The 14,652-nt window shown below is 37.2% G+C and overlaps 1 protein-coding gene across 5 annotated transcripts in view; it reads left to right on the top strand.

The window, feature by feature from the left end:
- The window catches only part of LOC5576319 (teneurin-m), a 527,158-nt gene that overhangs the window by 27,006 nt on the left and 485,500 nt on the right, over positions 1-14,652 (top strand). The window contains exon 2 of one of the 5 annotated variants that reach the window (XM_021855173.1): positions 6,667-7,317. The exons of the other annotated variants lie outside the window; for them this stretch is intronic. Coding sequence (XP_021710865.1) covers positions 7,230-7,317 — 88 coding nt within the window. The 5' untranslated portion in view covers positions 6,667-7,229. The remainder of the gene's footprint in view (positions 1-6,666; positions 7,318-14,652) is intronic. 5 annotated transcript variants of the gene reach the window in all.

The raw sequence follows: 14,652 nt of genomic DNA on the forward strand, positions 1-14,652 counted from the left end.
GATTTAATTTCCCTACATTGTCAAAAATCCATGCGAATTGTTAAAATATGTGACAGAATCACTACATCTACAACAAATCTACAACTTTAACAACTATTGTATCACAGTTAGTTTAATTAAAAAATTCATCAATTTGATCCAGAAAACTTGGTGATACTGTTTTTTTAACCATTTATTACCATGCTCTTCTAAACAGTTTTTATCAAATAATTGCCCATTTCCTACTAAATATGTGTACATGATGGTTTATCTCGACACCTCGACAAATTAATAAAAATATAAATGGTTGGTACTATTGTCTCCGTTTTCTACTTACCTTCAAACATGGGCGTAGCCCGGATTTCCATCAGGGAAGGGCAAGCTACCTCAACAGATCATTCACGAATTTCACTCAAACCATCACTACACACAGAACATCTGCACTCTTTTTGCATGAAACGTTAAAATACGATGGACATTATCAGTGGGCCCCAGATAGCCGTAGCGGTAAACGCGCAGCTATTCAGCATGACCATGCTGAGGGTCGTGGGTTCGAATCCCGCTGGTCAAGGATCTTTTCGTAAAGGAAATTTTCTCGATTCCCAGGGCATAGAGTATCTTCGTACTTGCCACACGATTATACACATGCAAAAATGGTCAATCGGCAAAGAAAGCTCTCAGTTAATATCTGTGGAAGTGCTCTTAAGAACACTAATCTGAGAAGCAGGCTTTGTCCCAGTTGGGACGTAACGCCAGAAAGGAGGATTATCAGTGGGCAAGGTGAAATCCTAATCCAATAATTCAGATAGAAGAAAGTTAAAAGATTCAGTTGTAAGATTGACAATTACAGCCAGTTATTGAAACGGGATATAAACATATCAATGAATTCTGCAAAGACTTCTTCAAAACATATCCCATCAGCATTTCTTCCAGGAATAAATCCCAAATTTCACCAAGTATTTAGAAAGTATTACTCCAAGCTCTTTTAGAATCTCCACAATGCATTCTACCAAGTTTATTGTTCTATATACACAATGCACGAGCTATCACTTTGCATTTCGTAAACGACTCGTACTAGCGCATGTATTAGATATTTGAAAAAGTATGACAGTGGGGGGTTCTAGAAATCCCAAAAAACAAAGGACGTCATATTTGAGTCATCCCAAAGAATTTTTTTAATTACATTTAACTTCCTTCTGGAGATTCTTCCATCGACTTCTCTTCTGAAGGACAAAAATTTATGAAAAAATTCTTCTAGAGATATCACTTAGAAAAACGTTCAAGAATTTTTCATGGCATACCTTCTAGGATTCTTTTGGAATTACCATCAAATCAACATCAAGCATCTAAATTTCTTTCAGATCTCTAAAATTTCTACAATGATTTATGAATTTGAATTTCTACACATTTTTTTTTTGAAACTCTTTTAAAATAGTTACAATGAATCCTGCAGGAGCTCGTCTTGGAATCCCTGGTTAAATTGAAAGCAAAAAATCCAGAGATTTATACACAAATTTTCACAACAATTCTTCAAACATCTATCCAGGTGTTGTTAAAAAAATCCTTTTAGAAATAGGTACACATTGCAGAAACTTGTGGAATTCGAGAAGTATCTTTTGAATCCTGAAGCTTAGCATAGCTCACACTGACTACACATATCTATAGTTGCTATTCGGTGATTGACCGTAGTCATTGAAGATGCACAAAGAATCAACAAGAAGTTCGACTGGGATTGGCCAGTGACGAACCATTCATAGCTTGTTGAATAAAGTCGACGCGTATGGTATCTATGTATTCGAAGTTATTTTTCAGTACAAAAATTAAAAGTAAAAACAAATTAATGTTTTTTATGGAATTAATGTAAACCTTAAATAATTTATGAATAAGAATTAATGACGACACTTACAATGACAAACCATTCATGATTTGTTTAATAATCATATTCACGTAATACTCTTACCGTTGTCACGATAAACATCTTAAGTCATACATAATTACATGATTTGAAATAAAAGTATGAAACGAGCTCACCAATGGATCTTCCATCACCGACTAAGCAGCTACTTTCAGGTTTGGCTTCTTGAAGTACTGCCCAACACAACGCGTGAAATGAAATGAGAATAAAAAAAAACTTCTGCACCGGCGTCACGAAAAACAAACGAACTGGCTTGCTTGGGCTTTCCGAAGCACGCTGTAAAACAAATCCTTTGAATCTTCAAGACGTTTGTTTTCCGTTCTTAGAGGTAATCATAGATCTATTATTACATACACTGGAGCATTAGTCAAAACCCTGAAAAAAAATCACTGAAATTATTCCTAATGCATCTTTTATAAAAATCCGGTATAATATTTGGATGAGCTCTGAGAAAAAACAATACCCTTTTTTCTATGATAATCGCTGGACTAATTTCTGGACAAGTCAATGCGATTCGTTTTTGATGTAATTCCTATATGAAATCAAATTACGTATATCACTCAAGATATTTCTGACTAATTACATTTTTTTTTGTCCGAAGCCTTTCTTGGAACTAAAGTGAACTTTTTGGAATTTCTCAAGAGAACTCCAGGAAAAGTTCTTAGAAGTACTAAAAAACATCTCAGTTTCAGCGCATTGCCTTTTTATGTAATACCTGGAGTAATTTCTATAATAATCCTGGAAAACATTGACAATACCCCTGTATATCCCTGTAATATATTTTAATTATTGGAGGTATTCTGTAAAATTCTTTGAAGAAGCTCAAAAAGTATTTTTAGGAGAATCGCAAGAATAATATCCAAAAACTTCTAAAGACAAATAACTTTTAAGAATCACTGGAGTCTGAAGTGGAATCTGGAATGATTCTTGAAGGAACTCTTTGACAATCTCAGTAATTTCTGATGGAATGTCTGAACAAGTTTTTGGATGAGTTCTCAAAAGTATCTGTGAACAATGTTTTGTTTAGTCAATGGTTAAATTTCATCAAGGATTCCAAGAGTAAATGACAGGAGAGGGATTGTTTGGAGGGATTATTGAAAGTGCTAACATAATTCGAACTAACATGAGCAATTCTCTAAAAGAATATTTTGAAGAATAACTGAAGATATCTAAAGAAAAATAACTGAACAAATTTTAGAAGGAATAAATAAAAACCCTTATAGTGATTCCCAATTCCTAATTGATATCCGGGTGTAACTACTGACCGAGTGCAAGAGAGAATGCATGAAAAATCACTAAAAGTATGCAGAAGATTACCCGAAGGTGTCATCTTAGATGAATACTTGGAGGAATTCCTATCAACTTCGCAGCCAGTTCGTTGCCAGAACACTTGAAACAATTGATGTAACATTCCAAAAAAAAATACCTTGATATACTATTTACGATTGGTTGGAGAAATTCGAAATACTCTGAAAAACGCTCTCTGGAAATAAATTATGAAGTGATTATTGAAGGAATTCCTTGAAGAATCGGAAAAAAAAATCTCAGACAGAACTTCTGGGGAATATATGAAACAATCTCTTATCATATGCTTTGACGTATTCTTCGAAAAATAGCTGAATAATTATTTTTAAGTTAACTAGGTAGATCCTTGGCCTAATCCTTTTGAACTCCATATTAGATTTTTGGCAGATTCCTCTATAATATGAATGCTTGTTGAGATTTTAATAATTTAAGGTACATTTTTGGAAAAATCCTTGTACGGTAGAGTGTTTTGTTGGGAATTTTATGAAATCCATTGTTAAGTAAGTTGACTACGAGAGCTTTGGTGGATTGCTTGAAAGATCTTAAAGGGTTCTTAGAAATAAACAACTATTTGACTTGTCGACTCAGGCTTTATTTGGCTTCGACGTCTTTCCAGTAGATTTTTGGTGAGATCCTAGTGGTATAATTGTTGAAGAGATATAAGCATTTTTTCTTTTCATAGCTCTACTTATGTACCCACGCCTTACCGATAACAACTCCTGTATGAAATAAAAGGTTGATACTTGAGCAGGGATTCAATTCGGAAAGATTTGAGAATATCTCTCACTTATTATCCGCAATCATCATCCGCAACACATCATTAGTTTCTGATTATAATTTTCTTGCTACAGCTCTGATTTGATCGAGTTGATAACAGCGCATTATAAAATCCATCGAAATAAGCTTTAAACCTGAGGGAGTATGGCTATAGCATGTTCGGGAAATTCACCCCAATAGTAAATAAGAAAAATAAATGGGTTTTATCATCGCTCTCTCTTTGGCGCTCTTCATCGTTGCTACTGTTTATCAAACTTGTTACAACTTGCGGTTCATTGTTGATCATGGACCGAGGCAAATGCGATATTTTCTTCGCTCGCTTTGATCGTGCTTCAAAATCAAAAGAGAGCGAAATCTGCAATACCTGTACTTGAGACAATACTGAAGAGCGATGACTAAAAATCTTATAAATAATTATTTAACATTGTAGTATCTGTAAATTCTATAAACATAGCTTGAATATCCTCCTTGAATGTGCAAATACATAGTCAACGTTCATTATTAGTGGGTTTACAACTACCAAAACCATTTCCTACTTCTGTTCTATCATTTGGAGCTGTATTTTTAGGCTTATGGTGATCTTGACGTAGGCTTACTGATTTCCATAAGGAACACAATGAATAATTCTTGATTAGTTCAGGGACATTGGATACAATGAGGTCGAGTCTAGTACATGATATTGAAAACCTTCTAACAGCTGAGGTCGAAATACGATTACCTTGTCGAAATTATATGGTATACACCATACTAAACTCGATTATTTTTTAATATTTGAGTTTTTATTATCGTTCTGTAACTCATTTCAGCCCAAAACTTAATTTAACAAAAAACACAGTTAAACAAAAATTTTTGTTACTAGAAGAAGTTTGTCTGCTCTATCGGGCTAAACATATTACATATTTTTCAAGTAGACAATCTGCAAGCTGAACTCATTTCTTGTTATTATCAGCTTTGAACATTTTCTCAATAGTATGTTCTATGCTCTAGATAATAAGTATTGAATTCAAGCTTTTATGTTTTTCTGTGAAATTTTAAGGCAAAAGTAGCGAAGTGTGAACACATCACATTCCAAGAAAAAAAAGCATAACAAGGGGAAAATCTATAATACTTTTATTATTTGGAACTGTTTTATCGGTTGAATATAATGTTTTGACAATTTGTTTCCAAAAGGGCGAAAACATCGCGTATGACTATTTTCTTAATAGTATGCACATTTGAATAGCTGAAGCATGGACTACCTGCTCAACAATATAACCAAACCAACTCCCACTTTGGCACCCAACGTTCCGCTACCTGCACTAGACATTCATCCTCATTTGTCGAGAATCGTTTACTAATCTTCTGTCACAGTACCATCCCCTTCAAACAACAACTTCCTTTCCTCCTCCCGAGCTTACCTCGTCAAGTCAAGCGGTCAATGCACCCCTCGGGGCACCCTGTCCCTGGCGCTCCGGCGCCCAATAAACGAGATTGAAATTGATTGGAAATCACATCGAAGGTAATTTCTCGGTGCGACGATGATTCACACCCGGAGGGCCGCTTGCGTGATTCTTGCTGTTAAATCCTCAGAAATTCCTTCGATGCCAAGGCTGAGAGCGAAGCTTTATTAATTTATTGATTTTCCTCCGGTTCCCTCCGGAGTGAGTCCTACCCGAACGGTAGGGATTCCCTCAAGAAGATTCTCCTCGAATTGAAACAGAAACCGTCCGCAAGGAAGAGAAGGGTCGAGGATTGGGATGTTTTCGGGATGAAGGGAAAAGTCATAAAAATTGATAAGATTTAGGTCGAAAACTACCTGTCGCTGACGCTTGAGAGGGACCACATTCCAACTCTGAGTCACAAACAGTTTCCTCCTTTCCTTCGTTACCCTGGAGCGTCGCACTAAGGAATATTTGGTAAATTTAGCTGGTCAAATGGGCCTTCTTCGGCCGAGTGGTAAAGTCCACGGCTACAAAGCAAAGCCATGCTGAAGGTTTCTGGGTTCGATTCCCAGTCGGTCCAGGATCTTTTCATAATCGAAATTTTCTTGACTTCCCTGGGCATAGAGTATCATCGTACCTGCCACACGATATACGAATGCGAAAATGTCAACTTTGGCAAAGAAAGCTCTCGGTTGATAACTATGAAAGTGCTCTAAACACTAAGTTGAGAAGCAGGCTCCGTTTTAAATTATAGAGAGTTGAAAAGTGAAACAGAATTTGATGATGTCCTACACAGATCATAATAAATTTTTAAAGTTCCATGTCACTTCCGTCCACATTACCATTCATTAGTGTGTACGTCACGCATAATGCATCAAGATATCGTTCAAAACGTGTTTCGCTCCTAAATGACTGCTCATAAAGAATGCGAATAGCATCTCGAAGTACTTTTGGTCAGCTAGATTTTCCAAGAACACCATAGTGCCCTATCACAATCAGGCCCTGAGAATGACGAAGATAGATACTATTCCGAGAAAATTTTTAAATCTTCTCCATGTTCCCCGGAAAGCAACGAACATGTGTCCGGCTTTGCTGACTAACAACTAACATTCTTATCGAAAATCCACTCCGCATCCATCCGACCCATGCGCTTTAAAATATCGATTTTCTGTTATCCGATTGTCATGTTTTTTTTCCTTTCCTTTCGTTTCTTTCCATATAATTTCCTGCGTTTGGGGCTTTTTCGGTTTGACAATTTGTCGATCGCAGTAGTCGTAACCGCCGCCGACGCCACCGACCAACCGATGCCAATCAGCTGAAGCCTTCACTGGGAGAGCGAGAGGTGACGCACATCAGGACAGTGACACAAAGAGGACGGGGATGAAAATTGGATGAGCCCCCGCTCGTGCGCTATCAGTGACAAATATGAAAATAATATGTAAATTTATGAAAATTTGATAAGTTTTTTGTTCGGATTCGCGTTTGTGTTTACGTTCTAATTGGTTCGCGAGTGCGACGATTTTTTTTTCGGTTTGTTTCGCGTGTTCATTTGTAACGTAATCGGGATTTTTATCGCCTGCAATCCGCCGGTTCGACGGGAGGAAAAAATGTCATGATTTATCTGTTGTGTTGAATTTTTTCCACCTCCCCTGGTATTAAATTTAACAATAATTTTGCGGTGCGGAGAGTCAAGTGCTTAAAGGACGGAGAAGAAATTCGATCAAGTAGTGCGATGCAGTAAATTAACGAACGAGAGGAGTAGGAGCGAAAAGCAGGCGAGAAAGAAAGGAGTGAGAGTGGAAGCAGAGAGAGCTTTGCGGCAGTCGGCCAAGATGAACACGTACGATTACGATTACACTGCAACCATGGAGTGCCGAGATAATGGAATACTTCGTGGAGCCGTGAAAAATAACACAAGAGGTTATTATTTATTGCTTTCATTTTGGTTCTGTTCTTGTTTTTTCCTTTCACATTTTTATTATATATTTTAGAGAGGTTTAATTTTTCGCGACCGCAATTTTGCAGGTTATTTTGGGCCTTATTTCCTATTAGTCACAGAGCAGCGCAGTAGGCTTGGAAGGGGATGGGTTCGGCTCTTGGTTTCAGATTGACGCGTGAAACCGATGCGAATTGGGTGGAAAAAAGGGCCCAAAAGTGACCACCTCGGTTGCAGAGGCTGGCGCTTTATCAAGGTCGATTTACGTCAGCAACGCCGGCTTGGATGCCGAAGAAAATTAACGCTGGCAGAAAGTTGAGGAAGTTTCGAAAGCGTAAACACCGATTGACGACCTAATGATAAATTACGGGCGATCGGTGTTAATATGTGACAAGCATGAAGGAAGAAGCATTTCAGCACTCGGGTGGTGACTAATTTTCACCACTTAGTGTTCCATAATTCTTATCTTCATTATGTATGCCTAATTAGATGCGATGGTCCATCCATCTAGGACGATAATTAGAATCACGTGGATGGAAACTGCGTTAATGGTGATCTGTTGCCGGAGGGAATACAATAAATTAGTTCCTACATCATGATCTATTTACGAGCCTTCGCGCATTATACATGACAGTTGATTAGTAGATTGGTGATGTCAAAGAGGCGCCGAGGTAGCCGTAAGTCCAACGCGCAACTATTCAGCTAGACCAAGCTGAGAGTCGTGGGTTCAAATCCCGCGTGGTTGAAGATCTCTTCATAGAAGAAATTTTTTCGACATCGGAAAATCCATAAGTTGGAAAACCGCTGTTATTGTGTTGTATGGCGACGAGATTCCACAAAGACTTGGTGGCATTCGTAAACATTGCTGGTTGTGGCCTTGCAAGATCCCAAGACCTGTTTCTGTAGAAATCCTTTCGTTTGTTATCCCTGATACGGATACCTCCCAAGATCCTGAGTAGATTCTTTCTAATTTAATCTTTTGTAGACGGTTGATTGCTTCATTATCAGATTTCATATTCGTAAACACTTAAAACAGATTTCAAACCGTTTTCAGTGATGCTCACAAACATCCGCCATTATTTGGAGGCATGATCTCAATTTGTTTAGCATTGAAACCCACAGGCCAATCTGCTGCCTCAAAGTTCATACCATCGTTGACCGTTCATTGCGCCCTCACACTCCAGCAATCCAACCCAAATCGATTTCCACCAAAACAAAAACCTCCAGCAGCTCTCCTCATGGCCAAGGTTACACGCCACGGAACTGTCGTATTCGTGGGTTGCCCATGGTTTGCGCCAAACAGTCTTCGTCGGCAATCCGCGCGCGAATACTCGAACAAATCATTCTAAAATTAGCCTCCACCCAGCTTTCGTTCATCGTCGTACGACGACCACTACGACGACGACGATTGGTTGGACCGTCTACGAAGCATCCCATTCACAACTCGGTTCTTATATCGCCCCCAGACCGGATGTGACGCGTTCATACTGCTGCTAATGTTCATACTTCTCCATTTTTTTTTTCATCTCTGCGGCTACCAAACCGCGTCGATTTGCGAGAAGCGAAACCGAAAATAAATTCTGGCTTAAATTGATGATATTTTAATCCTATTTTTGCATACTTTGCACTCACTCACACTGGAACCGATTCTCCAGACTGCTTTCGCCGGACCGTTTCCGGAGTGTTTCGCGTGTTAATCCGCCCTCGAGGGTCCTCCTGGTCTGGAACAGGACGACCCGTCAGACAGTGCCTCGACCACGCAGTCAAAATGTCTATGGGTGTCACTATGGCTTATCAGGTGGCCAATTACCAAAAAAGTGATGGGCCCCAAATTTCAATTCTTGTTCGCCATTTCATTGTAAACATGTCTGCTAAGAAATCCCCAAAATATTAGGGCATGATTTGCATTGCACACTCAGATATGAGGTGCCAAAGTTGAGCCTATGGAGAAAAACTTGTTTTTATTTACAAAGACTATGGTTTACTCAAATGAATATAACTTTTTTTCTATAATACTTACGTAAAATGTTTTTACACCATTTGAAAGCTTATAAAAAATGCTTCCTAGAAACAATAAGAAAATAAAAAAAGCTCCAAGATAGTGGCTTTTATGCTGTTTTTTTATAAAGCGGTTAAAAAAATCGAATAAGCTTATAGTTAACACATCGAGTACTTTTTTGTCCCAAGTTGTCCCAGGCTTAAATTCAGTTCCAAGGGTACTTTGGGATGTAAACTAAAGGATCGTGAAGAATTTAGCTGCACAAATTTGCACTTTTTTAATTTAAGGCTTTTTTAATTTTTACAATATTTTTAACCATTTTCTATTGAAAACAGCTAAAAACTAATTCAGAAAATAACTGAATTTCGCTAAATCATTCATATCAACATTTCTATGTAAGTTTTAATACGTATAATGGTTTGCACAACGTTAATCGTAAATGGCTTATATGCCTTATAAGTAACAATGTTTAATATTTCGCTATAGGCCCTATTCAAAAGTTAGTCTCGAAAACTTGTTTTTGAAAATAAATAATCAAATTTGTATCATACAACTCATAAATACGACATGAGATGGAAAAAATATTTTTGGCCGCCAGTCTGTATGGAAACCGCCCATAGTGGGTGTGTGCCCTTGTATCGTTGAGGTTCTTTTTTGCTGCCCCCGAATGATGCAGGTTTTTCCGGACTTGGCCTCCAGAAAAGCTGAAAAGGCTACGCCGCCGACCAAGGACCAAGAGTCACTGCACGTGACGGAGACACTGCACGAGGACCAGGACCCAAAGCTGGCCGGGGAAGGCAAGGAGAGAGAGTGGCGATAAAGTCGTGATATTGCACAACATCATGAAATTGCATTTATCTCTGGCGCACTAGTCAGCTGCACAGTTTCTCGATTCTGCCTACATGGTTAGTTGGTACGGTGGGGTTCCGTTTTTTAGTATGCTCCAATTTCGGCACTCTTCCATTTTGACAACAGAATGGGTTCACTTTGCAACATTTTTGAATACGATTTGAAGTTGTATTTTATTGTAAGTATCATTACCGGAGCATACGGGTCTACAGGGTGTCCGCAAATTATCCGAACAGCAAAATATTGGAAAGATGATGAAAAATCAATGTCCATATACCTTTTATAATACATCTATATGTTAACACAAAATACAACTTTGAAAAATTTCAAAATGATTGCTTGTTACTGAGATAGGAAAATTTAAATTTTTCGGAGACGTTTTCCCTGAGGGCCGCTAGTCATACTGGAGATGTGTTATCCCTAAAACCTAAAAGAGATGAATTCAAATGTCCTATTATGATTTGAAGTAATCTACAGGTTAGTGGCTTCAAGTTAGACTGGAAATAGAAAATTGTACGGCTCAAATCCAGTGAGTTCTATGGATATTTATCTTCCGTCGTAAAGCTCGGAAAACAGCTCCCTTTAAGAAACCTCAATACATTTGGGTTGGATTTGCAATTATTTAAAATCGGAAATGTGCCAAACTTTCTTCTTAAGACTATAATAATCCAATGTTTAAAACCATGCGAGAATATTGAATTTATTATGCTTGATTGTATAGAGCCATGTCTTCAAAGTTTGTACGGATAATTTGCGGACACCCTGTAGAGGCATTCTCGCCCCTGAGGGTCTTTGTAAAAGCAAAAGGGTATATAACAATAGTTCTAAAAAATTGACGCAGTGATCTCACACCCGACAGAAGAAGGAAGTATCATTCTGTTTTTTTGCTCTCATCATTTGAACAGCAGTCCAGCTTTACGCCGATCGTATCCTAAACTTAAACTTCTCAGTGTAATCCCATCGATACGAGTATTTAAAATTGGAAGAAAATCGGATAGGGTGTTTATTTCTGACCCTAGGTTTGCTAGAGACTATGGAATGTACATTCCATAAAGGGTTTTCCAATTGGTGCTCCCAGGAACTTATCTTGAAACTAAGGACTTTATTTGTGTTCATTTGTGAAAGGCACCCTAGATGTTGATCGAGCTTCCCGAGGGATCAGGTTGGCCATGAGTATTTTATTTCTGGTCTTTAACGAACAAGTTGGCCTAAGAGTGGCTATTCTAAAAGGGTTTCCTATTTGATTATGTGAGTGGCTTATTTTATAATATCAATTAATTTAAATCCTTCAACAGAATTCCGCTTTAAATATCTTCATTGATTCTTCATCAGAACAAATTTTTTAAAAGATTCATTCATAAATATTCCTCAAAATCTTTTAGAGAAATATGGGTACTCAAATATTTCTCATTCAGAAGTTCGTCTGTCTCTTTGTTTAGAAATCATCCAGCAAGTGCTACAAAGGTTCATGTTCTCCAGATGATTCTGCTACAAATTCTTTTTAGTGACTTGATCACTTTCGACCTGATCACTAATAAGTCATTATTTCCAACAAAATTTCACTAAAGTCACTTTTATCAGGAAAATGCTCATCAATGTCACTTTTTCATGATCTGATAATAATGAAAATTAAGGCTGGGTTAACTTTTCAAACACATACAGAAAGAAATACAGTAAGGACCCGATTTTGTCAGCCGCTCGATGAATTTTAAGCTGACAAAATAGGGAACCTGACAAAATCGGGTCATTTTAATTTGTTCCTATTTTTCAAATTTTGACGTGCTACATGGTTACATGGACTTTTAAGAGGGCGATGGACATGGGAGTAGTCATTTTTTTTTTTATCAGGGGCTCCCCCTCCCTTATATTGGTAATATTGATTTTTAACACTTAATAAAAGGCATTGCCATTGCCCCCTCTGGTTACGCCCATGCGTGAATGACATCAATCATCACCATCAATTTTAATGTAAACGTGGTAAAACATGCCGATAACACTTTTTTTGACAAATTTAAAATAGGCTGACAAATTCGGGTCAAAAAGCTGACAAAATCGGGGGCAGACAAAATCGGGGGCTGACAAAATCGGGTCAGTACTGTAGATATTTGTCATTATAAAGACTAGTATAGTATGATTTTGAAATCAAAGAGTCAAGAATCTCAACTCAAGATAAATAGGGACTAAATATATTACTATTGACTTTTTACTATGGGAAAATTCAGCTTGAGGCGGGTTCATCCTAGCCCTCCTGGATAACTTTCTGAATGAGTTCAAGTGAATATTCCAATATTCCGTTAGTATGGAAAAATATTCCGTAAGCCGGCATGACTCTATGACATTTGGTCGAAAGACATTTGGTCGAATGACATTTAGTCGAATGGACATTTGGTCGAAAAGGTTTAGTTGCAACAGAAAGCATATGATATTTGGTCGAACCGACATTTCGTGGAAAAGTAAGTGGTCGAATCTTAATCGTATGGAAACAGAGTTTTAAGTTTTGTCTGACTATAGTCGAGAGTAGCATTTTGTCGCTAATACAAGAGAGATTGAATAATTGAAAAAGTATCAGCCATTTTACTAACAATCTCTGAACGATTAGCAAAATTTTGATATTCAATTTATTGGACGGTCTCTCAACATATTGATCAACCTCTTGCGTTTTCAATGTATCATGCTGCTTTTTCGTTCAGGCATGTTCTGCAATTCGAGATAATTTGATTTTAATAGGAAGCAAGCCATTTTTTGTCTCCTCAGTAAGCTCGTCTTCCTTTACCCGATTCATAGAATCAGCACAATTTCCATTTTTAATAATTCAAAGCTTCTACTGCAAACTATGTTATTCATCCGAGGTCATCAAAGCCATATATTTGCTTGAGGAATTTTATTAAGCTGGAAGTAACAATTAGCCAATTGGCCATAAATGTTTTCCTTAAAGCAACTTTTTCCTGTCGTTTTAATTATGATTTCCGCATTCAAAAATCTTACCCACTTCCGTAAGCGGAAAGACCCGGAATTCAAAGAAAGATCCCAAGCACTCTCTCCGAATTCTTCCATCAGATGAAGATCAGCAGTTCATTACAAAGAACGATGACTTTTCAAAAGAGTAATAAATAATGCAAGCCTTCACAGCGTTGAGTAATAAAATAAAAACTTGAGCATTTTTTCAAAGAATGATGATAATTTCAAAGAATAATAAATTCACTAGAGCTAAATATTTCAGTCAATGTATAAAACAACTTTTTCCCAAAATTTCATTTAATCAAAAGATGTAAGGAATTTGAGTATAAGACGACATACAATGTCCCATTTTTTATTCAACAACAGGTAATGATTCAGATTACTTAAAATAATACATTATCTCACCAACTTTGCAAAATTAGAAAACAATAATTAATTTCACCGAGTGATAATAAACCATTTAAAAATAAGCTTTCAACTAAATTTCAGTTCAACTAAACGTCATTCTAGCAAAAAAAAAGTTCCAAAGAAATTCGACCAAATGTCCTTTCGACCAAATGTACTTTCGACTAAATGTCATTCGACCAAACGTCATTCGACCAAATGTCATTCGACGAAATGTCCTAAAGCCAGCCGGCATCCACAAATTACGTAGCGCTCTAGGGGGGGGGGGGGGCGGGCAGGTAGTTAGCTCAAGCGTTACGGCTCATACAGAAATTTGAAATGTTTCATACAAAAAACGTTACGTAGGAGGGGAGGGGGTAACATATTTCCAGTTTTAGCGTTACGTAATAAGTGGATGCTTCCTAAACAACGAAAATTTCAAAAAAATCCTGGGAAAAGTTTTGGAGTAGATTCTGACAAAACCCAGAAAGCAATTTTGGGATGAACTTTTTGTCCGAAATATTTTATTAATTTTTGGAAGATGGGCGTGGACAGGAATGGCAATATCCATGCTTTTTGGTTATATTGTTCATGATTGGACCAAGGTTTACTCCCCAGCCTTGTTCCTGAAAGCAGTCTGGATGAGATTATCAAATGTTACATGAATGTTGCCAGTATCCAATCTACGAAGTATACCGTAACTAAGCTAAGCTAACGCTAGCTAGCTAAACTAACGAAATATTTTATTGAATTTTGGCAAAAAAACAGGACCAATATCTGATCAGAGTAATCTACGGCTATAGAAGAAATCCTCAACCAGCTCTCTGAAAAAAAAAACATTACCAACACTTCACCGGAAGAAAAGTCAGAGACAGCTAGGAATAACAACCAAAACAATTAAAAAAGTTTGTTAAAAACTTGTCCAGGACTCACTCTTATACTTATTTTACTGGAAATCATTTCAGAAATTACATTAGAAATTCCTACATATAAACAATATATTTTTCCATTGATTAACCCTCGACACTGTTTTTGTTTTATACGACTTTAGTCAACTATTTCTATACAAAAAAAAGCACGTTTCTGTAATGAATATTAGAACATTGTTTGACGATAATAATTAATTAAT

The sequence above is a fragment of the Aedes aegypti genome, chromosome 3, assembly GCF_002204515.2.
Source record: "Aedes aegypti strain LVP_AGWG chromosome 3, AaegL5.0 Primary Assembly, whole genome shotgun sequence".
Classification (NCBI taxonomy): domain Eukaryota; kingdom Metazoa; phylum Arthropoda; class Insecta; order Diptera; family Culicidae; genus Aedes; species Aedes aegypti.